Source organism: Eutrema salsugineum, unplaced genomic scaffold, assembly GCF_000478725.1.
Source record: "Eutrema salsugineum unplaced genomic scaffold, Eutsalg1_0 scaffold_10, whole genome shotgun sequence".
NCBI lineage: Eukaryota > Viridiplantae > Streptophyta > Magnoliopsida > Brassicales > Brassicaceae > Eutrema > Eutrema salsugineum.
Genome location: NW_006256908.1, coordinates 2,575,789 through 2,599,417, shown reverse-complemented (window position 1 = coordinate 2,599,417; position 23,629 = coordinate 2,575,789). Strand labels below are relative to the sequence as shown.

Genomic DNA, 23,629 nt, shown 5'->3' with positions numbered 1-23,629 from the left:
GTGTTGAAACTTATAAACTGAAAAGATGTTAGAAACAAGATTCAGAGTTTCAAGAAATTCTGAAGAAGTTAAATAAATCATAGGATTTCTTTGGGAACTAGAAACATGAAACTGAGAAGTTAGTGACTGAGAACAAAAAAAAAATCATATGTTGAAAGTTGGTGACGAGGCAGAATGCAATCTAGATCAGAAGCTAGAAGATATGAAGAAGAGATGATGGATTGGAATCTGCGCATGAGAAGAAGTCTCAAGAAGTTTTCTGAGTATGTGAATGAGATGGTGAATAACTGAAAGATCACAAGAATACAGTAGAACAAAGTAACCATCTGCAGACTCTAAAGAAAAGCAGGAGGAATCAACGTTACTGAATCATATAAACAATGTGCATAAAGCATTGTTAGAGCAAGAAGCTGCTTACAAACGAGCATGGGACACCATCATCATGACTGAAACTTTTATTTAGTAGTTGATGTTGAAACTAGAGCGTGCGAAGGATCACTGATTTCATAAAATTGTGCTTTTAAGACATTTTTATTTTCTAAAAAATGTTAAGCCTAATATAGATGATCCGTTTCATAGCCAGGTTTGATATCAGCTATGGCATAGGAAAGGGCTTCTTGCGGTCTCCACTTCACACGGTTAAGTAACAATTTAAGGACTTTTAAATACTTTGGGTCTAATATTTTAAACATAATTAACCAAAAATAATATTGTAAGATAATATGTATTTTAGATAATTTAATTTTAAAATGTAGATTCGTTCTTCAGTATAAACTTCTCATAAAGTAAGAAAATATTGTTTTGACAGCTAAAAACATGTACACAATATGAAGAAGGAAGAGATGGATAATACACTTAAAGGTAAAGTAAGAAAACAATAGATAGAAAGAGAAAAAAAGAGGACAATAAGTGAAATCTACTATATATTATGTCAATTCAACAATAATGGAGACGTCGAAAATTATGTTTACTGCAAATGGAGACGTCGAGAATTGGGTAATAAAGATCAAATGAGAGGGCAATAAATCAAATCAGAACGTCGAGATTTTTTTTTTTTTTTCTGTCTAGATATATTATATTTTCTGTAACATCATTATCTTTAATAAGTGACTCCTTCTAGCTCCGTCTTAGGCCTTGATTGGTATAGTTGATACTAAAGCATTATGCTTAAGCAGCATAAGCAGTGTGATATTTATATATAATTTACTAAAAAATTGTGAATCGTTGTATTTGATGTTTACAGAATTTACTAAGAAATTGTGAAAAATATCTTTCAACATTATTTTCAGCTTTCTTTTTTGGTTACTTAGTCACAACCATTAACCATTATCATCAATCACGTCACCATGATCCTCTAATCAGTCTTAACTGCGGATTCGAGAGTGTAAATGAAATAAATGAAATTGCATGTACTGAATATGGTGGAAGATTGCATTAGTAAATGGCGCATTTAAACTCAGTTTTATCGATAGATCACATAGATAATTTGTGACTATATATGGATTTTAGTTTTTTTTCAAAATGTAGGTCTATTCAGAATTCAGATTTAATATAAATAAAAAACCGATAAATAAAATATAAAAAATAAAAATTTTGTTCAAATTTTAGTGTTTTACTTATTAAACATTTATAGTATGCATACGGTGCAGACTCATTAGCTACTTACTTAAATAAAAAGACAAACTTTTCAGTTAAAAGAAACAAATTTCTATAAAATTCAATGATTAAATATCGTTCGAATAATAAGGTACCAATTATTTCAAGTTCCACATGTTAAGTACATAATTGAACTTATGCATTTTTCACATAATTTAAATTATTTTAAAATTATACCATATTATAATGTTTGACCATATTTTTACCCAAATACTTCAATAAATGCATCTTTTAAATGAAACATTGTATATTTTCAAAATTGAAACATTGCATCTTTTCAAAATAAAGACATAATTACTTAGTGAAAAAGCACAACTTTCTACAAAATTATATATAACTAATAGCATACAATTTTTGTTTTTATTTTCATTTAGAGATGGGAAAATATTCTATTTATCAAACATATGATTTACATGTTAAACGCAATAAAGTAGAAGTATCTGCTACAGTTACAAATTTTTCTAAAAGTATTGGCATAAGATCTATCAGTTCACTATTGTTAAATGATGAAGATTTTATTTATTAAATATTCCATATGATCAAATTTATTTATTACGTTTTGGCTTCTTTATATTTTTGTAATTTACTCATGTAAGATGTTTTCAAATTTGGCTGATAATGTTTATTATTATTATGTTATCCTCCATTTAAGAGTGTAAAAGTTAAATATGAAATTGATCTAATATATTTTTCTAGATTTTTTGCTTGCAAGAAAGTATAAAAAATCAATGAATACTGAAAATTCAATAGAATTAGAAAGTTTTCCTAACAACAATCTTCGATTAACGGTTTGTCACTCATATTGTATAATATTTGTATAATATTTTTGGACTTCTAATAATTAATATATTAGATGGTGATTTTCAACTAATATCAAACAATAGCATTGTGCCAAAAAAAAATTGGAATAATGAGTATTTCTATTGCCTAGTTATTATATCATATCTGTTTTTTTTAATATATGAAAATTTATAATGTAAAAAATTGAAAGGGAAAGGAAGAAGATTACGAGAAAAGAAACCAATTATTAACTTAATGCAATATCCCAATTATAATGCTTGAGTTTGGTCATTAGAAAGTACCGAAACAGATGCAGTTAGTAAGTGATCATTGTTCTCAATTTGTTGCAAACAAGGTTATCTTTTACTTCATACTGCCCATGAGCCTCCACCGTTATTAGTTAAGGTTTTAATGATTTTTTTGTTTCTACAATATATAAGAGCATATAATTCTATCATAGCTTTTACTATATGAGTACAAAAATTGATTATTCTGTTCGAAATACATATATGTATTATTTCAAGATCCATTGTAAAAAGTATTAATCTTATTGGGTCTTTACTACCATGTGATGGTGAGCGAAAAAAGTTCTCTCAAATGTATATTTTTGATACAGTTAACGAGTTAAAAAATCGCCCAACTTCACTGAGTGGAGATGGTAGTGATGTCGTTTTGTTTTGATGTCATTTTTTTTTTAGAATTCAAAAACCTAAAATGACGTTGTTTCTGATGTGGCATCCACGTCAACATGATTTAAAATTTTCTTAACACCGACTCAAGTATATTTACGCAAAAAATAAGTTTAGGTATAAAATTCAAATAATTAATAAGTTTAAGAATGTTTAAACACGATAAATAAAATCGGGTATAGTTTAACATATTTTTATACTTCAGGTCGGAAATAGCCAATCTTCCGAAGCTTATCCAACAAATTAGTTTGCTTGTCCATCACAAGGGTTTGGTTGTCTATCTTCTCATTAATAGCTTTGAGTCTTTCCTGGTCTTTTGATCTTCAAAGTAACATATACTAATTTATTTTCGTGTCAAGACATGTTTATTAAATAGCATTTGATTATTTGTTACGCTTTTTAATTACCTTTGTAGTATACTAATCTACAAGCATTAAAAGACGTAAACAAAAATTTACACGAGTTGAAATTATAAATAACAATGAAAATATATTTACTATAACATAAAGTATAACACATATATTAATTGAAGGGGATAACTGGTGGTTTAAACACAAATTTAAAGGTGACAATAAATTTACTAAATCTACTTATATATACACCAAAAAAATTAATGTAATAATTTATTGGGGGAAAATAAATGCATAATTTGTACTCACTTAATGACCCGACCAAAGTAACCAAATCGTACATCCCAGCTTGTAATGCACCAGTACGAATAGCACAACCAATATGCTGCCCGACAAAATCTTAGTATTTACCTATTTAAGATTAAATTGACAAAAATATTTATTAAATTCAGTACTCTTTTTGATTTGAAATTAGTTTCATTTCTTATCTTGGTTTTAAGATATATGAAACCAAAAGTTGTGTTTATTAGTTTGTTTTTTTTATTTAGATTAAATCAGAAAATTGTATTCATTAAAATAGTTCTGGAAAGAGAGTTTTTTTTTTAAACTTTATTACTTTTTGTTTTTTTAATCAATAAAAAAGCATATATAACCAGGATGGAACCAATGAAAATATTTATTTTGTTTGCTTTATCTCTATGTCAATACTATCTAAGTACTAGTTAATTAGTTTATTACAATTTGGGTTGGTTTTGTTATATAAAAATTTGAACGTTTGACAAAGAAATTTTTAAACGAGCCATATATAAATTCAAAAGACTATTAAAACCTCAAAAACTAGATATAAATTCTGAAGTTAAAACCGAGTATTTTTAATATAATCAACAATACACACAAATAATATCTAAATAAACTAATTACTTGAATATAATATGATTTTATCGATATAATATAATTAGAATGATTTAAAAATTAAAGCTTATTTTTATATACAATCTGAAACAAAATAATTAAGAGAAATAAAGAGATAAGCTATCTATCTATATATATAAAATAGAATGTTTCAAAATTGCTAATTCGCGTGATTACGACACATGTCAAGTCAATCGATTAAATTTTAACACATGTTTAATGAGCTTTCAATTAGATTTTGACACAAAATATTAATAGTAAAAGAAAAAATACAATATAAACTTAATATAAAAATAAAAATAGTAACAAAAAACAACAAAATAAAGTAGAAAATCGAAATAAAATCATCCAAAAATTGGTAATTAAAAAAAAAAGAAAAAACTACTTAAAACAGGAAAAACCAAAAAAAAAAACAAAATAGCATTATTTCAAAGAAAATAATAAATACCATGGTCATTATTAAACTAAGTAGCTTAAAAAACTCTCAAACTTATCTTAAGGGAAATTGTTTCAAAAAAAATTAAGAAATTTATTTAAGTAGTTTCAAAGTTATTAACTCACCAAATCATCACACCTCTAAAAATTTTTTTAGTTAGATTTTAACATAATATATCTTATTACGTAAAAGAGAATGCTTCAAAGTTACTAACTCTCATGATCATGCCACATGTCAAGTTAATCAATCACATCATGACACATGTTTAGTAAATTTACAATTTGATTTCGACAAATAATATTAACACTAAAATGAAAAATTTATATTCGGTTTCTAATCCTAATTAAGAACGGCCCCTCTAGGCCAAATTAGGATTTGTATTGAGCATAAGATCCAATCCAACCTAAGCATATAGCACTAGGCCTCGAATCCATTCAGATTCGGGAGATCCGACATGATAGGCCACCTGTTCTCGGGTTACTCGTATCTGACAGCGTAAGCTACGCTGTCAGGCACAATGATATCGGAAACAGAGTGGTCAGGAGGAGGAGAGGTCACCTTCTATATGTCCTAGACCTAAGCTTGGTGATCCAGAAGGGTCAGGATATAAAGAAGAGTGACCCCCACAGGAACTCGGAGAGCGGAGTCATTCATTTAAGCAACCCTGGCAGCCCGGCCCCAGTATCGAGGGATCCGAACCAGGTATGAGTGAATCCATAAGCGGGAAACACTAATTTTTTTCCATTCGATAATAAGAATATGCCTTAGTCTGATTTGATTACTTATACCCTTACAACCCACGAGATTGCATCTTTCTTACACGTGTTAGGTGACAGTGACATTTCGCAGGAACCAAAGGGAAAAGTAGATGTTCAGCAAGCGCTATACCGCGCCTGAACCGCCGACCCAACCTGTACACTGAGGACGAAAGGGACGCGCTGAGAAACGGTCTCGTAGCAGTCAGAACATGCGAAAGAAAGTTGGTGAGACCGTCAGAAGTGTAACACAAGCACAAGATTCGAGTCCAGTCCAGTAGGGTCGTGGACCGATCCACCCGGTTCACTATCCGCAGATCGACCCGGTATACTAACACGGGTCAAATAAAATCTTATAAATACTTTAACCCTTCCAACGAGGAGAGGGACACATTTTTTTAGCTATCCTAAAGTTCAGAATATATCTCTAGATACTTGTGAGTCTTGGACGCTAGCACTTTATACTTTCTGGCCACTATTTTGACCATCTCTTCACTTCCTCTCTGTGTGAGCCAAAACTCGCACAACCAGAAATTTGTTTAAGGAAAACTAAGGGATCGGAAACTTTTAAGGTTTATCGTCAAGAACGGTAATATCGAAAGAAAGTTTTTCTTGCTGCGAAAAGTGTTTAGCTCTTATTGCTTAGGGTTGTCAAAGTTACAGAATGAATTGTATACATCGTCTATTTATACTAATTCTCTGAACCGCCTAGCCGAGAATCTCGGGAGAGATTTTCGGAATATTTCCTTATCGCCTCGTGCGGCTCACCGCCTTTGTATTTCGCCTAGGGTTTCTATGGGCTTCGTTCTTAAGGCCTTGGTTTGGCCCATCTGAACATCTCCACGGCTCGGCCCACTTGCCATTTGAGTCGAGACGTGATTTGGTCCACCTCACCGAGGCGTGGCTCGGCCCAAGCATGTTGAAGTGCGACTCGGCCCATTTCTCATGATACGGCTCGGCCCATCTATATTTCTTCACGGCTCTCCCCATTGGTCTGTCTTCACGGCTCTCCCACTTGGTGACCACGACTCTCCCACTTGTCTTGGTGACCACGGCTCTCCCACTGGTCCTGGTGAACACGGCTCTCCCACTGGTCCTGGTGAGCACGGCTCGGCCCCTGTTTGGTGGACGGCTCAGCTACTTTGTCTTTCTTCTATACTTAGTCATTTTGAGATGATTTTATCTGCTTGGGGTGAAAACCGACCCCAACAGTTAGCCCCCCAGCTCGTCAGTTTCGGAGGCGAGAATGACGAGGTCCATTACTCCTGACTGTAGGATAAACCACCGAGTCAAGCTATTGCGACTTAAGCCTAGGTGAGGTGTTTCGGGAATATAGATGCCGAGGCGTTCCCAAAGGATGCCGAGGATGCCGAGGCGTTTCAAGAGGGTGCTGAGGACGCCGAGGTGTTAAGGGCGAGGCGATTAGTATTGGCGAGCCGTGACGAGGCGATTTAAGAAGGTTATGCCGAGCCGAATAAATGGCGAGGCGTTTCGAGAGAAAGTTGGTGCCGAGGCGTTTCATTAACGATGAAGCGTTTCAAGAGAGAGTTGGTGCCGAGCCGTTTCATTAGCGACGAGGCGTTTCAAGAGAGAGTTAGTGCCGAGCCGTTTCGTTAACGACGAGGCGTTTCAAGAGAGAGTTGGTGCCGAGCCGTTTTGTTAACGACGAGGCGTTTCAAGAGAGAGTTGGTGCCGAGCCGTTTCATTAACGACGAGGCGTTTCAAGAGAGAGTTAATGCCAAGCCGTTTCGTTAATGACGAGGCGTTACTAAGGTAAGATGTCGGCTGAAAGCTCGGGTATCCCAACCGTTGGTCTTCCGAAAGAAAATTCCTGACCTATTGGCGCGTGCAACCGACGCAGTTCGAGCTAGCTAATTCACCGCGGATCCCACGCGCTGTTGGACGGTTTCCCGAGGTTCACACGGAATTCACGCGCTTTGGTTTTCCTATAAATAGGCGAGCTCCTTCATTCTTCCTCATTATCTTCAGACTCACTCGTTCTCACTAAAGGTAGCTCTCCCTTCTCTCTTCTTTCTCTCTCTAGTTTATTTATTTTCCGGCTAGGAGTTCTGAGGTCTCCGCCATTCCAGATCTTTTTCCGGCGGAGGTTCGCCGAGTCGTGCTGTAATTCCTGTATAAGTTGTAAATTATGCCGAGCCGCTCCGACGATTCGCTGGATTCACTCTTTCATTACGAGCCGAGCCGCGTAGATGTCGAGGCGAGAGGTACAACAGAATCTTCCGAGGCATCTGTTTCACCGACCCCTTCCAATCGTTCACCGACCCCCGGGATCCCGTTCCTGATGAAGATATTGATCACGCCGCACTCAAAGCCGAGGAGGAGGCATTTCCCTTTGCCCTATTCGAGGCAAAACGTGAGTTGGAACGTCTCATGGCGTCCCGAGGTGCTTCCACATCTGGGTGAGGGCCACGAGTTAAGAGGCAAAAGCCTGACCCGCCTGGCTCTACACTTTTCTCCCTTGAATCGTTCGAGGCGTTGAGGCATCGCTTCGGGATATCCGAGGCGGTGGAGTTTGTCGTTCCAGAGAAAAGCGACCGAGCCGACAAGCCTCTAGAGAATCACTTCACTTTGTACGAGGCATTTCTCAAACTTTGCTTTCTCTGGTTCCCGATCCCCGGAGTGATCCTCGAATATCTCTGGAAACACGGGATCTCGATTGGGCAAATCTTGCCGAGGGGATTACGGCATATGATCGGTATCTTAGTCCGAAGCTTTGAATGCGGGCTTGATATCGAGTTGAATCACCTGCTGAACTTGCTGGAAATCAGGAAGGCTCCGAAAGGAAATAGATTCTATATTTCCAACAAGGCGAAGCGACGGATCATAGGCGGTTTTCCCAGCAAGGACCAGTTTGGACTGAACGCTTCTTCTACGTCTTGGTGAACGAGGCGTCGGTCGGCGAGGATTACTTTCAAAGAACCAAGACCACTTGGGGACCACTTGGTAGCCGACCCGAAGCTTTGCCTTGGCTCGGAACCATTTTTTGGTATCCTCTTCCCTTACTGAATTTTTCCTTTCTTTTTTGCTTTGTTTTGCAGTTCGGAGCTTTCTTCCCCCGATTCCCGACGACCTCTTTACTGTTCGAGACTCTCTTTCGGCGCGGAAGGTTAACTGGAGGAAGAATTTTACCCTCGAAAGAGTAGAAAAAGCACGAGCCATCCTTGCCAGAGTCCCTGTCAGCTCTTCGTCCTCCAGTTCTTCAAGAGATACCCGAGAGAAGATGGTGATAATCACTCTCAGAGACAGGAAGAGGCGCGAGGAAGAAGAGGCCGCGAGACGAGCCGCCGAGGCGGCTCAAACGCAGACCAAGGCCGTCCCTCAGTCTGATCAGCCGAGCCGGGAAGAAGGCGAAACGGTCCGAGCCGTGGATGCAATCGTTACCGAGGCGGGCGAAGGAGGAGCAGCGCCCGAGCTGGAACCGGGCGAGATTATCCCCGAGGCGTCCAAAGATGATTCGGCGGCGAGGAGTAAAACTTCTTCAAACTCCGCAATCCTTGCCCTTCCCAAGTCGTCGAGGCCGCCGACTTCGGTTGTACAGAAGCATGACCCGAGCCGTAAGCGTTCGGCTGCTGACAAAGGGAAGGGCGTCGCCGTTCGAAAGGACGAGCCGTCGATGAAAAAACGCAAGTCGACTCCTGGTGATCCCGCCGGACGAAAGTTGGTTGTCGATGACCCTGACGCCTCGGCGGTGATGTTCGTGCGCGTCAATAATGCGAATACGCGTCTTCCTCCCCCAGAGAAGTTGAGGAGACCGAGGTCGTACGGCGCGATGGCGCAGCGCGGTACCACGGTAAACTCCATTTAATTTCTCTTATTTCCACGAATTATCACTAAGTGTTCAACGCATGTTGCTCCTTGCAGTTTAGCGGCCATCAACGAGCTGATGGCTGAATATGAGGCAGACCTGTCTAAGGTCGAACGCCGCTTTGACGAGGCTCGAAATAAGGAGGCGAGGAGAGCAAAAAGCGCCGAGGTGGCGTTGCTCAAAAGGCGTATTGAGGCCAAGGATGCTCTGTTCGAGGCCAAGGTCAAACGTGCGAAGAAGGAGGCGAGGCGAGAGCTGACCGCTAAGTTTCAGGAGCGCCTCGCCAAAGTGGAAGAGGGTCTGGCCAAGCTCGAGAAGGCCAAAACCGACGAGAACGAGCTGGGGCAAATCAAGGGTAACCTTGCGATGATTGCCGTTCTGAAGAAACCAGACGCCACAACGCTCGATGATGAGGAGGCGCAGCTAAAGAGCTGGGAGAGCGAATATGCCGACGACGATGCGTATGAGCGCATTGCCTCCGAGATTCGAGGTGAGCTGGTTTTCTCGCCCGTATCGCCGGACTCAGTCGACACCAGCTTTGGTAACGAACCGCTTGAGGAGACGGCGGCCAAACTAGGCGTCGCGGATCCGAACAAATCGAACGCGGGGACGCCGGCCCTCTCAAACCTCCTTGCCGAGTGCGAAACGCAGTCCGCGGCCTGATCTTCTCCATTTTCTCCTATTTTCGTCTGACATGCTTCTGTTCTTAGTATTTTTATCTGCTTTTTGAACTTGTATGTAACCAGTGCCTGGATGGCTTATCCACCTGACAATTGTCATTTCTTTTGCATTTGGTTATGTTATTTTCCCTTAGCCGTTTTCTGATTCAGTTGTCTCTAACGATCCGTGAGAATGTTTATGAAAACTGTTGGCTTAGAAGAAATTGTCAAGGATGAAATTTGTTGTGTCGAGAATGATTTTGATTGCTTCCTTAGCCGAAATTTTTGAAATTGATAGAAATACGGGCTAAGAGGTGAGTTGTTTTAAGGATCTCGTTTGGATTCTTAATCCTAAGCTGGGAGTTAGTTTTGTGGAGCGTTTTTCAGGTGATGCTGGAAAGTTTTTAAATGATAATGTCGAGGCAAATTTTTGCTGGCAATGCCGAGCCGTATTTAACGACGAGGCGTTTTTGCTGTGCATGGTGCCGAGCCGTGTAAACAACGAGGCGTTTTTGCTTTGCATGGTGCCGAGCCCTGAAAACGACGAGGCATTTTGTTTTTGATAACCAAGGATGATTTGGTAGTCTCATTGAATTTGACTATGGACCGGCGTTTCCGAGAGGATGAGTATGTTTGTCCGGGTTCTAAGAGTTCACTTCGGTTTTAGAGAAAGCGATGTAGTCTCGACTTATAATCTCGTGTGCGATAGTAAACCGTGGCGACCTGATACGTTTTTGGTCTGATATTTGTATAGCGCGCTTAATTTTTATCCGTAGAGGATGTAACTTGCACCCTCGTCCTAAGAAAGGTGGTAAAAGTCCGTTTAGAGAACTTTGTATTTGTTGTCCCGTTGTGGCCAGCAACGAGACGAGGCGTTTGGAGGCTTAGTTTGCTGAACTGAGACTGAGGACCAATAAAGGTCCGAGGTAATGATATCATGCCGAAGTGGTATGATTACTCGCCGAAGTGATGAGTGAAAGAATTAAAAAATCCGAGCTTGTTAAAATAAGTTGTCGATTTAGAAAGAATGAGAAACTAGCAAAGCGATAATGAATGAACTAGAAATCCGAGGTAAACATGAAATAAGTAGATGATTCAAAACGAGCTGAAAATGGGCCGAAGTGGCGACGTTCCTAAGATGGCAAGCTAAAATTGTAGAGTTTAAAGGAGGTATGTATATACGTACCCACTCCCCCCCCCCCTTTTTAGGAAGGGGGACAGCTGAACCCGTCCGAGGACGGGCTGCCTACGTACCCTTTGCAGGGATCAAGCCGTCCCGTAGTTCATGCTGGTCGTGCTGTAGCTTTAGTGATAATACTTCTTTAGATGCATTGCGTTCCACGACCTTGGAATCGCTTCGTCAGCTAGTGTCACGAGTTCGTAGACTCCTGGACGAACCACTTTTGTAACCTTGTAAGGACCTTCCCAATTTGCTCCGAGCTTTCCTGCGTTCTTCTCGGCAGTGTTTTGGAAGACCTTTCGGAGGACGAGGTCCCCTTCTTTGAATCTTCGACTATGTACGTTTTTGTTGTAGTATCTCGCCGTTGCTTGTTGATAGTTCTGGATTCGGATTAAGGCTTGGTCGCGCTTTTCGTTGATTAGGTCGAGCTCATCTAGCATCATTAAGTGGTTCGAGCCCTCCTGTCCTGGTAGAAGTCTTCGTCGAATACCTGGGAAATCCAGCTCGGGGGGAATCACGCACTCTGTTCCGTACCCCGGTGGCTCGGCACGGAGTTGTCCGATGAAACCTAAGGACTCCTTCGAGTTCGTCTGCCCACCGTCCTTCGAGCCTCTTTTTCAGACCGTCGAGGATCGTCTTGTTGGCTGCTTCGGCTTGCCTGTTCCCTTGAGGGTATCTTGGCGTAGATTTGCTTAGGCGGATTTTCCACTTCTCGCAGAAGGCTTCAAAGCGTGTTGAGATGAACTGGGATCCGTTGTCGGTGACCCCGTGTCTGCAGATGATATTTTTCCTGACGAATTGTTCGACTTGAACATCCTTTATGCTTGCGTAGGAATCGGCCTCGACCCACTTGGAGAAGTAATCCGTGAGGACGAGCAGAAAACGCTTCTGCTTTGAGCGATGTAGAGGTCCGACGATGTCCATCGACCATCTCATGAACGGATAAGGTGACGAAATTGACGAGAGCAACTCGGTAGGTTGATGAATTATTGGAGCGTGCCGCTGACACTTCTTGCACTTCGCCATAAATTGTTCGCAGTCCTTGACCATCGTAGGCCAGAAGTAGCCATGCCGTTTTATCTTGATAGCGAGCGACCTTCTGCTGGAATGGTTCCCGCATGCGCCGCTGTGCACCTCGTGCATGATCTTTCTTGCCTCCGGTCCTTTGACGCATGTCATGAGAGGCCCTGAAAATTTCCATTTAAACACCTCGCCATCGACGAGGACATACCGCGCGGCCTGAGCTTTTACTTTTTGGGCTTCCCATTTGTCGGTTGGCACTTCTCCATCGGCGATATACACTCGGATAACTCCAAGCCATTCTTTGTCGCAGCCGTATTCCGGCTCCGCTGGTGAGGCGTCTTCATCCATAGGAATGGCTTCGTCGTCCTCTGGTTCTTGTTCAGGAGGATTTATCAGCCGAACTCCTCCCACCTCTTCGATGCTAGGACGTTCGATGAATTCGACTGGGATCGTCCGTCGGAGGTCTGGGTCCGAGGTCGAAGCGAGTGCCGCCAAGGCGTCGGCCGAGGTGTTTTCTCCTCGGGGGATTCACGTGAGTTCGAACTCGTCATACTTTTGCACCAACTCTCGGACCACCTTGTGGTAGGCTCCCATTCGTCCGTCCTTCGCCTCGTATTCTCCGTTGAACTAGCATGCTACGAGCTGTGAATCACAAAAAGTCCTTATCTTTCGAATCCCGATTCCCTGCGCTAGTCGTATGCCGGCGATCAGTGCTTCGTATTCTGCTTCGTTGTTCGAGGCGTGGAAGTTCAGGCGAAAAGACTGCTCCAATATTTCTCCGGTGGGAGAGGTGAGACGGATTCCTATTCTCGAGCCGTGTTTAGATGACGAGCCGTCGACGTGCAGCGTCCATACTTCATCTAGAGTCGGCTCGTTTGTTGCTTCGGCTGGAAGTTCAATGAGAAAATCTGCGAGCACCTGTGACTTTGCAGACGACCTGTTCCGATACTCGATGTCGTATTTGCTTAGCTCTATGGCCTACTTGGCAAGCCGACCGGATTGGCTAAGGCTGTGTAGGATCGAGCGCAGCGGAAGTGTAGCGAGCACAACAATCGAATGTGATTAAAAATACGGGCGCAGTTTGCGAGTCGAGACTACGACGGCTAGGGCGACCTTCTCGATCTGGGGGTAGCGGATCTCGGCGTCGGTCAATGTCTGGCTGATGTAGAAAATGGGTTTTTGCTCGGATCGTTTTTCTCTGATAAACACTCCGCTTACAGCTGTGGCAGACACTGCGACGTAGAGTAAGAGCGGCTTTCCTTCGACTGGTTTTGCTAAGATCGGTGGGCTCGCCAGATAATTCTTCAATTCCTGGAAAGCCGCTTCGCATCGCTCGTCCCACTCAAATTTCTTGTTTCCTCGGAGGGTGTCGTAGAAGAGCACGTATTTGTCCGTGGAACGGGAAATAAACATGTTTAGTGCGCGCGACTCTTCCTGTGAGCCTTTGCACTTCGCGCTTCGTCCTTGGAGAGGGCATCTCAATTAACGCCTTGATCTGCTTGGGGTTTTCTTCTATGCCTCGGTGAGTTACCAGATAGCCGAGGAATTCTCCCGAGGTGACCGCAAATCTGCACTTCGCCGGGTTTAGTTTCATGTTGTGCTTGTTCAATTGCTCGAAGCATTCCTGTAGATGCGCGACGTGGTCTTCCTCCTTGAGTGATTTGTACACTTCCATGGTTTTTCCGAGCTGAGCCGCGAACATTTTATTGACGAGCCGTTGATACGTTGCTCCTGCGTTCTTGAGCCCGAACGGCATGACTTTGTAGCAGTATATCCCGCGGTCAGTTATGAACGCCGTTTTTTCCCGATCATCGGGGTGCATCAGAATCTGATTGTAGCCTGAAAACGCGTCCATAAATGTTAACAGTCTATTTCCTGCAGTGGCTTCGACGAGCCGGTCGATGTGCGGCAAGGGAAAGCTGTCTTTTGGGCACGCCTTGTTGAGGTCAGTGAAATCCACACAGACCCACCACTTGCCGTTCTTCTTCTTCACGACCACCGGATTTGTGAGCCAGTCCGGATATTTGGCCTCGGCGATTGATCCTACTTTGAGTAACCTCTCGACTTCGTCGTTAACTGCTTTAGCTCGTTCGGGGCCGAGCTTCTTTTTTTCTGCTTGACTAGCTTAAAGGTCGGATCCACATTCAGCTCGTGACAGGTTACGTCGATGCTTATGCCCGGCATATCTTCCGCTGTCCAGGCAAAAGTGTTGATGTTCTCCTTGAGGAGGGAAAAGAGTTCGCTTCTCAGAGGCTCTTCTAGTTTTATTCCAATTTTGACGCATCGCTCCGGACGTGCCTCGTCTATGCACACCGAGTCCACTGCATCACATACCGGCTCGGCGCGTGTTTCGCGGCTCTCCGCGATCTGTAATTGCTATAGGAGTTTCGAGAGCTCGTTCGCAGGCTCTCGGTCTGTCTTCATCTTTTTGTGGTCTATGTCTGCTCGTGCGTCGGTGACGGGGTTCCTCAGCTTGTGTTCGGCCAGGCAGCACATTCGTGACTCCTTCTGATTCCCCCAGATCGTTTTGACACCTGCTGGAGTTGGGAACTTGAGGCAGAGATGATAGGTGGAAGGTACCGCCCTCATCCCGTTGATCCATGGAGTTCCCATGATCACATTGTAGATTGTTGGGTGATCAGTGACGCAGAATTCGACGATCTTAGTGACTCCGCCAGCTACCACAGGAAGCCTGATCGTTCCCATAGTCATCGTTGTTTCTCCTGAAAATCCGGTTAGAGGTTTGGGGATTGCTTCCACCTCGGAGAGGTCGATTCCCATTCTTCTGAGTGTTTCCCTGAAGATGACGTTCACTGAGCTTCCAGTATCGATGAGCACCCTTGCTACGCCATGATCCCTGATTGTTAACTCAATCACCAACGGATCGTTGTGAGGTCGATCGATTCCTGCCGTTTCCTCCTCGGCAAAAGAGATCACTGTGTTTGGGATGTCGGTTGGTTCTGTCCAATTCTCCTTTCCTTCGGCTCGGCGCTGATAGGCTTTGATGGAGGACACGGTATCTTGGTAGTATTGAGATCCACCCATGATCATATTGATCCTTTGCCTCGGCTCGGGTCGCTCTTCGGGTTCGCCTCTCCTGTCGCGCTTGGAGTTATCGCCTCGTCGGGGAGGATTCGCGGGTTCCGCCGCGCCGTTCAGCTTGGCTCTTTCTTGTGGTTCATTAGGGACGAGGTCTTTGAGGTTGACCGCATTTTGGAGCTCTCCCGCTGCCATCTTAGCCGCGAGTTTTGCTCCTAGAGTTTGGCATTGTGCCGTTGAGTGGCCGTAGGTCTGGTGATACTCACAGAAAGCCTTCTCGTCGTAGTTGGCGGACTTTCTCACCCAAGTGTTGTTGCGCGGCTCTCCTCTTCCGCGTCTGGTGCCTACCTGATAGTTATGGGCACCTCCGCTTCTAGATTCATCCGAGCTCTGCATTGTTGTGTTGTTCGATGGGTTGCCCTTTTTCGCGGGCCGCGGCAGAATTGAGCTTCGGATTGCTGCTTTCGTTGCTTCGTACTGCTCTTCCAAGTTTTTCATTTCCTCCTCGTTTACGAAGAAGTCTGATGACCGGTGCAAAGCGTCTTGAATTGTTTGCGGCGTGTTGAGAGCCATCTCCCGTCGGAACTCGGATTTGTACCACAAAGATCGTTTCAGAGCCTCGAAGCAGCCTTGTCGCTTATCCCTTCTATTTTGGATACGACTGCCTTGAATTTTGCCATGTAATCCCGAAGCGGTTCGTTCGGTCCTTGGGATAGTGTCCACAGGTCGGCATCGGATGTTCCTCTGTCCATAAACATCGAGTATTGTTTAAGGAATAAGGCGGAGAGCTGTTGAAAGCTGCCGATTGAATTGCGTTCCTGTCTTGAAAACCACTCGAGCGCGGCGCCCTTAAGATGCTCCACGAAGAGCAGGCGGTATCCGGCATCTACTTCCCGTTCGGTCAGTTTAGCGGCGGTCTTTGTGAAGGCCCGTCCGATTTCTATCTGAAACGCTGTGATGTGTGTTTTCGGGTCGGTTGTTCCTTCGTAGAACAGGATTCTCACTTTCCCGGGCTCGGGAATCTTTGCCTCCGTGATTCTTGCCGTGAATGGAGTTCTCTGAGTTTCTTCAAGCATTCGGTCGATTTCGGGCGCGGCGCTTGTTGCGTTGTGCACTTGGGACTTCATGGCGCGTATTTCAGCTACCGTCCGAGCCATCGAGGCTCGCAGCTCTTTGAGTTCGAGAGTTTGTGCGTGAGTCATTCCCTTTGATTGGGGGGCTCGCTCTCGTTCCTCTCTCCTCGGCTCGTCTTCGCGCTCTGCCTGCTCGATCCACTGGAGGTTTTCTTCCTCCTCGGTTGGGTTATCGCCGCGAGTCGGATCGGAGACCTCGTCAGTTCGAACGCCGTTTAGTGCCGAGGCGAGCTCTTCTTGACTTATTCGCCGAGCCGAGCCGGTTTGTTGCGGATTCGTGGTTCCGTCGTTCTGATGGGTGTCCACGTCGATCGTGTCGTTTTCTTCTTCGCCGGCTCGTCGCCTTAAGTTCCGGCGGAGAGGGGGCGGCTCGGTCATGTTGACTCGGGTCGCCGCGGGAGTCTGTTCGTCGAGGGCACGAAATATTGGAGGAGCCGAGGGGTTTCTTGCGCCGCTCCCTGAGGCTTCTGCAGGTGTTGAGAAATCGAAGCGTCTCCGGATTCCATCCATCGGGTCGGGAATTCCTGCTCTCCAAGTTGGGTGTAGTCGCTCAGCCGCCATCGCGTCGAGCCTCTCCGTAATCGCCTCGTTTCTTTTGTCCTGCTCGTCGATTTTCTTCATCAACGCAGCCATCATATTTCGCATCTCCTCTTGGGTTTCGGTCGTCGCCGTCGTTGTGCCTAATGCTGGAGCGTCCTTCTCCGCACCGTTGTCGTTGTTGTTGTTATCGTCGAGGGTGTTGCTCGCCATGTTCTTCGGATCTTAAAGTCTTGTCGATTTAGAGTAAGAAAATTTCGATTCCCCACAGATGGCGCCAAATTGTGTGAGCCAAAACTCGCACAACCAGAAATTTGTTTAAGAAAAACTAAGGGATCGGAAACTTCTAGGGTTTATCGTCAAGAACGGTAAGATCGAAAGAAAGTTTTTCTTGCTGCGAAAAGTGTTTAGCTCTTATTGCTTAGGGTTGTCAAAGTTACAGAATGAATTGTATACATCGTCTATTTATACCAAGCATGTTGAAGTGCGGCTTGGCCCATTTCTCATGATACGGCTCGGCCCATCTATCTTTCTTCACGGCTCTCCCCATTGGTCTGTCTTCACGGCTCTCCCACTTGGTGACCACGGCTCTCCCACTTGTCTTGGTGACCACGACTCTCCCACTGGTCCTGGTGAGCACGGCTCTCCTACTGGTCCTAGTGAGCACGGCTCGGTTCCTGTTTGGTGGACGGCTCGGCTACTTTGTCTTTCTTCAATACTTAGTCATTTTGAGATGGTTTTATCTGCTTGGGATGAAAACCGACCCCAACACTCTCCACGGTGGTCCCTAAGCCATTGAGATTTTACACCTACAAACTCTTCTCTTCTTCTCTTTTTCACTACAAAAAGCCCATCATCGCTAAAGGTCCGAGTTGATTCCACCATTCTCAGGAACACTCGGCCCACTTTCATTCTTTAGTTTTCCGATCTCTTTCTCCTCTCTGATTAGCCACTTAGAGGTCTTTTTGGTTGTTTTCTGACTTAAGCATCGGAGAGCCTTCGGAAAACACATCCCCATCATATTTTTTGGGCCTTCACGTGTTTGTCGGTTTTGCAGGAGACTTGCCCCACAAAAGACCAAAAATCCTATAAACAAAATTAAAGAATGTAATTTTAAAAAGAAAAAAAAAAATTCATCTCTAAATAAACATTTTAATAATTTGGTACTAATTATTTCACAAATAATTTAATATAATTTTTAATTTTATCCGGAAGTATCACATGACCATCAGCGGCATTATCGAGAGCCCTGATAGATCCGAAAGTACCTGCATGGCGTTCAACAGTCCCCAGGAAGAGGGGACGAACTGGCTGGGAGATATGGATACCAGGGTACAGTAGTACCCGAAGAGAGTGGGGATAAAACCGTGAAAGTCAGCGGCCGCATTAACTCGGTAGACCCCCATAAAACCCGCCAGAGGATTACGATAGTCACCGGGTTGACGAGGAAGAGTTAAAGCGTCATCTCAGATCTCGCCAAGGGATAGATAATGTATAAAGACGGGATTGTGAGAAAGAGGATCGTTTGGGGGCAGCCATGGAGACGAGAGACAGAAAAGGCGTAGAGGTTAAGAAGGCAAGGAGGTCCTGAGAGGGGCGAAGACGAGAAGACAGGAAGAAGGGGAGAAAGATTAAGACGGCAAACCTGTGTGGGGCTGTATATATAGGAAAGCCGGAATAAGGGCAGACAAAATGCCAAAGGTCATGCGATCTTCAAAGCAAACAATAAAGAGCCCACAGGGGCAAACATGAATTAACTAATAAAGAGAAACGGTCAAACGACACGAATCGGAAGGGAATCGACAGTTGAGATGCGTCAAGTAGACGCGATGCTGATGGCAAAGTGACCACGAGTAGATGTCCCATCACATGCGAAAAGAAAACAGCTGGGAGCAACACCTTTCAAGGGTAAGAGAGAGCCGGTCGCTACACTCACAAAAAAGACAGGAGGGGCAGGCCTAAGAGGCACATGCGAGTTCGATAAAGAGACTCATAGATAAAAAGCCCAAGAAAGGGCTGGCCCAATCGAGATCCGATAGCAGGGAATGACCCGGGGAGCTGGAAGAAATAATTTTCCACAAAGGAAAACCTTAGGAGGAAGATGAACCCTAACGAGAGAAGACCGCTCCAAGGAAAAAAAAAATCCTCAGAGAAGCGAAGACATAGAGACAACGGAGCGATGTCTCGGTGAAGAGATGGGAGAGACGAACCAGTTGGAAAGAAGAAGGCAGTGAGACTTGCCCCACAAGAAGACCAAAAATCCTCTAAACAAGATTAAAATGTTATTTTTAAAAAGAAATAAACTTTTTTTTCATTTCTATATAAACAGTTTAATAATTTGATACCAATTATTTTACAAATAATTTAACATAATTTTTACTTTTTGTTTATATTTTTTTATGGGTTAAACGACTCAATACCCATGGATGAAAGATTAATTGAAAAAATGGGAAATATAGTTTATAAACGAATAAAATATAATTTGCGAAAGTCGTGGTATCCAAAAATGCCTCTACCCCTACTAAAAGAAGTTTTTGCACAAGCATTTAATGCTCATTCCTCTAGAAGCAACATAAAATATTAAAATACAATTGATATCTTGAAGAGATCATGCGCCGTCCAACCTCTTAATCTCAACCGTCCATTATTTGTGATAGTATCTGGAAAAATTATCTTAAAAAAATTATCTCAGTTGATGTAAAAAACTAAAACCCCAGATTTACCTTTTATATTAATGGTGATAACATTGGTTGTCTATATAACCGTTAACAAAACTTAAACGTAGAGAGATAAAAGACTTAGGAGTTAATAAGTGCAGGTGTTTCAGTTACTGAAGCTAGTGGTGGAGCCCTAAAAAGCAGTTATTGGTAACCTTTTGTGTATTAAATAACACAATTTTCTATGATGATCTTTATGATATCTTAAATAGTCTGAATGCTGTCTATATTTTTAGGTTTTTTTGTATGAAATGTGCGCTTGAACATGGAATAAAGATGATGTTGGGAAATGAGATCATATAGCTGATGCAGTTAGCGATAACTGTGTTATCGCATTGAAGAAGAAAGATACTTTTATGTCTGTCTAGGGATCTATAAAAAAGACCTACTGTTACCAGATAATGATGTCGAAATAACATACCAATGGCTGCAGTGGATGCTGGGAGCCGAAGGGAGAAGAAACCATTCAATCTACATCGTCGATGATGATGATACGACCTTGTTTTTGGCCATACAGGCAGACTTGGAAGAGGTGGTGCTTCGAGTTCGAGTTATCCCATTGGGAACTGAGAGGAACGTGAACTCGTACTCAACTACTGTGAATTTGGATCGACAAATACCTGAGTGTGGCGGCAGTTTCAAATCCAAGGGAAAATGTGCTATACCCTGACGCAAGTGGCTATGGGAAATATAAATCAGTCATGGGTACTGATAACATAGTTGTCTTTTTTAGTTGTTATTGTATAACTGAATGAATTTGATAATAATGTTGACAAGTAACTTTTTGGCGCCAACATTCACAGCTATTCAAAACCCAGGGAAGGGTGGTTGGAATTTTTAGTTAAAATTAATAAATCTTGAAGTTGTTTGGTTAACAGAGTTAACTGGTAACGACATAAGTTATGTAATAAATTTTGTTATCGGATATGTTGTGTATTGTTATCAGAGGGAGCTGATCCTTGGTCAAACGCTAATATCATATTCCAAAATGTTCAGCATATAGGTGACTGGAAATTTTAAATAGTTTGTTAACCGTAGACCCGTTCCGTCTATTTATGTTATCAGCTGAGATTGTATATTGGTGATTTTGTTTGCAGATAACCTGGTTGATCGGTTAATGACAAACGTAACCGCAAATATGCCAATTAACCTCAGTTTGGAGGTGACTTCGAAGGACAACATACAACACATCCAGCCTACAGATATCACTCTTTCTTCGATAACTGTGTTATCAGCGACCCATTATTTCAGAGCCTCTAGCAGAACTTTGTTGTTCTCTTGAAGAATACCGCAGAAAATCCTGCTGGATGATATCATGCTCTGATAATTTTGCATCATTGAGTTCTAACAACCGAGCTTCTTCCAGGTGAGAACTAGAAGTGCTGGTATCTCTCTCCTTACCATAGTGACTCTTACAGATATCACTCTTTCTTCGATAACTGTGTTATCAGCGACCCATTTTGTCAGAGCCTCTAGCAGAACTTTGTTGTTCTCTTGGAGAATATCGCAGAAAATCCTGCTGGATGATATCATGCTCTGATAATTTTGCATCATTGAGTTCTAACAACCGAGCTTCTTCCGGGTTAGAACTAGAAGTGCTGATATCTCTCTCCTTACCTCAGCGACTCTTCTCCGAAACAGTATTGCCACTGACACCTCTCCTCGTCTTGGCTTGGAAAGCTATTTCAGATGGATTTTTCCCTCCAACAAACATATCACTCTTGAATTTGAGGTCTTGAGAAATGAGTTTTAGCATGTTCTCAACCTTGGGATCAACATGATCATCCTCCCAACTAAAATCTTCCTCCTCGGGGTCAAACACAATCTCTAGTCGAATGATATTGAAAACGTGATCCTGGAATAATGAACAAACAATTTGTCATTCATATAGAGTAACAGGGAAAATAATTGAGAGTATATATACATCCCATCGTTATATCAATGAAACAATTGTTATCAATTATTTTTGATTGCGTATTAACCGCTTTCTTTGGCAGTAGATTTGGTTATCTGATAAATACCATACATGTAAATTAACCTATACACATCACCGCTATAAACATAAATAACATGGTAACTACATTATCTGTATTACTTCTCTACAGAAGCTAACCTTGTTAGCGTTTATGCAGGTTATCAAGTCTTATAAACCTATTGGTAACCACTATAACATCACTATCTTAATACCATTTGTGAGAGGTATTTTTAAAGAGAATACACGTACCTTACAAGTTTCGTCCATCTTGTGAGCATGATTAAGCTTCAGTTGGAGATGGTGACGCTGTTGAGGTATGAAATCATCATCTGTGTCCACCTCGACACCACCAACCGGATTCAAACATTCAACAATTACTGCAACATCTGTAGAATTGTTATATCTCTCTCCTCAGACATCTGCAATCAGAGGAATCCAATCAAATTCCGGTAAAAAAAAGAGAACTTAGGATACAGATGGTGCGAATCATATTACCTTCTACGCGGCTTCGCTCTCCGAAATTCCTCCAAGAAATCAATAACATGCACAAATTTATGTTCGCCTGTGATACCAAAATCTGTTGGATTTTTCTTTTAGGAGTTCTTTGAGGAGAGATAACAGATAGAAATAACGATGACAGTTTTAACAAAAACCCTCAAGCCCTTTTTCTTCTATTTGAAATTAATTTAATTTAAAAAAAAAAAAATCTCCAACACTTGGATATTGCTGTCGGATGAACTGACACACACCACTGATATTGGATCTTATTTCTTTATTCGTTATGGCAAAACGACATACGAAATTATATCTGAGATAGGAGTTTTTTTTGTTTTTTTAACATGAACAGTTTAAACAAACAATAACGATTTTTTTGGAGTTAATTTCCATATTTTCTATTGGTATTTTGATTTTGCACAATTTTTATAATAAACTATAATTTCACATATATGCGGAACCTTATAGTAAATCAATAAAACATGAAACTATCCTTAAATGGAGAGGTAAAAGGGTAAAAGTATTATAAACTATTAGTCAAATTTTGAGAAAAAATGGAAAAAAGGGTAAAAGTATCATAGATAATACACATTACATCAGAAAAAGAATCCTTTTCTGAAAACAATAAAGTAAGAAAATTTTTTTTTTTAAAGGGACATTTGATACAATAACCCCAGTTTGGAGGTGACTTCGAAGGATAACATACAACACATCCAGCTTACAGATATCACTCTTTCTTCGATAATTGTGTTATCAGCGACCCATTTTGTCAGAGCCTCTAGCAGAACTTTGTTGTTCTCTTGGAGATTACCTCAGAAAATCCTGCTGGATGATATCATGCTCCGATAATTTTGCATCATTGAGTTCTAACAACCGAGCTTCTTCCGGGTTAGAACTAGAAATGCTAATATCTCTCTCCTTATCTTTGCGACTCTTCTCCGAAACAGTACTGCCACTAACACCTCTCCTCGTCTTGGCTTGGAGAGCTATTTCAGATGGATTTTTCCCTCCAACATACATATCACTCTTGACTTTGAAGTCTTGAGAAATGAGTTTTAGCATGTTCTCAACCTTGAGATCAACATGATCATCCTCCCAACTAAGATCTTCCTCCTCGGGGTCAAACACAATCTCTAGTCGAATGATATTGAAAACGTGATCCTAGAAAAATGAACAAACAGTTTTCCATTCATATAGAGTAACAGGGAAAATAATTGAGAGTATATATACATCCCATCGTTATATCAATGAAACAATTGTTATCAATTATTTTTGAATGCGTATTAACCGCTTTCTTTGGCAGTAGATTTTATTATCTGATAAATACCATACATGTAAATTAACCTATACACATCACTGCTATAAACATAAATAACATGGTAACTAAATTATCTGTATTACTTCTCTACAGAAGCTAACCTTGTTAGCGTTTATGCAGGTTATCAAGTCTTATAAACCTATTGGTAA

General features: G+C 42.1%; 2 protein-coding genes across 2 annotated transcripts; one reads left to right on the top strand and one right to left on the bottom strand.

The window, feature by feature from the left end:
- Nucleotides 1-7,727: 7,727 nt before the first annotated feature.
- On the top strand, nucleotides 7,728-10,067 carry LOC112081497 (uncharacterized protein At3g60930, chloroplastic-like). Its single transcript, XM_024148256.1, has 4 exons — nucleotides 7,728-7,952; nucleotides 8,018-8,294; nucleotides 8,638-9,355; nucleotides 9,461-10,067. Exons 1-4 carry the CDS (start codon nucleotides 7,728-7,730, stop codon nucleotides 10,065-10,067), a joined length of 1,827 nt encoding a protein of 608 aa, XP_024004024.1.
- Nucleotides 10,068-14,642: 4,575 nt separating this feature from the next.
- Nucleotides 14,643-16,999, bottom strand: LOC112081496. Its single transcript, XM_024148255.1, has 3 exons — nucleotides 15,965-16,999; nucleotides 15,359-15,890; nucleotides 14,643-15,265 (listed from the first exon to the last, which is right to left on the bottom strand). Exons 1-3 carry the CDS (start codon nucleotides 16,997-16,999, stop codon nucleotides 14,643-14,645), a joined length of 2,190 nt encoding a protein of 729 aa, XP_024004023.1.
- Between the last annotated feature and the right edge of the window lie 6,630 nt (nucleotides 17,000-23,629).

What these genes read in the sequence shown, in the direction of transcription:
- LOC112081497 (XM_024148256.1), top strand. Translation starts at nt 7,728, where the DNA reads ATGCCGAGCCGCTCCGACGATTCGCTGGATTCACTCTTTCATTACGAG. An exon ending in TGCCCTATTCGAGGCAAAAC is followed by an intron (nt 7,953 to 8,017) that starts GTGAGTTGGAAC and finishes CCACGAGTTAAG; the next exon opens with AGGCAAAAGCCTGACCCGCC. An exon ending in GGGATTACGGCATATGATCG is followed by an intron (nt 8,295 to 8,637) that starts GTATCTTAGTCC and finishes TTTGTTTTGCAG; the next exon opens with TTCGGAGCTTTCTTCCCCCG.
- LOC112081496 (XM_024148255.1), bottom strand. Translation starts at nt 16,999, where the DNA reads ATGGCGGCTGAGCGACTACACCCAACTTGGAGAGCAGGAATTCCCGAC. An exon ending in TGGCAAAATTCAAGGCAGTC is followed by an intron (nt 15,891 to 15,964) that starts GTATCCAAAATA and finishes TACAAATCCGAG; the next exon opens with TTCCGACGGGAGATGGCTCT. An exon ending in CTCCAAGCGCGACAGGAGAG is followed by an intron (nt 15,266 to 15,358) that starts GCGAACCCGAAG and finishes CCTCCATCAAAG; the next exon opens with CCTATCAGCGCCGAGCCGAA.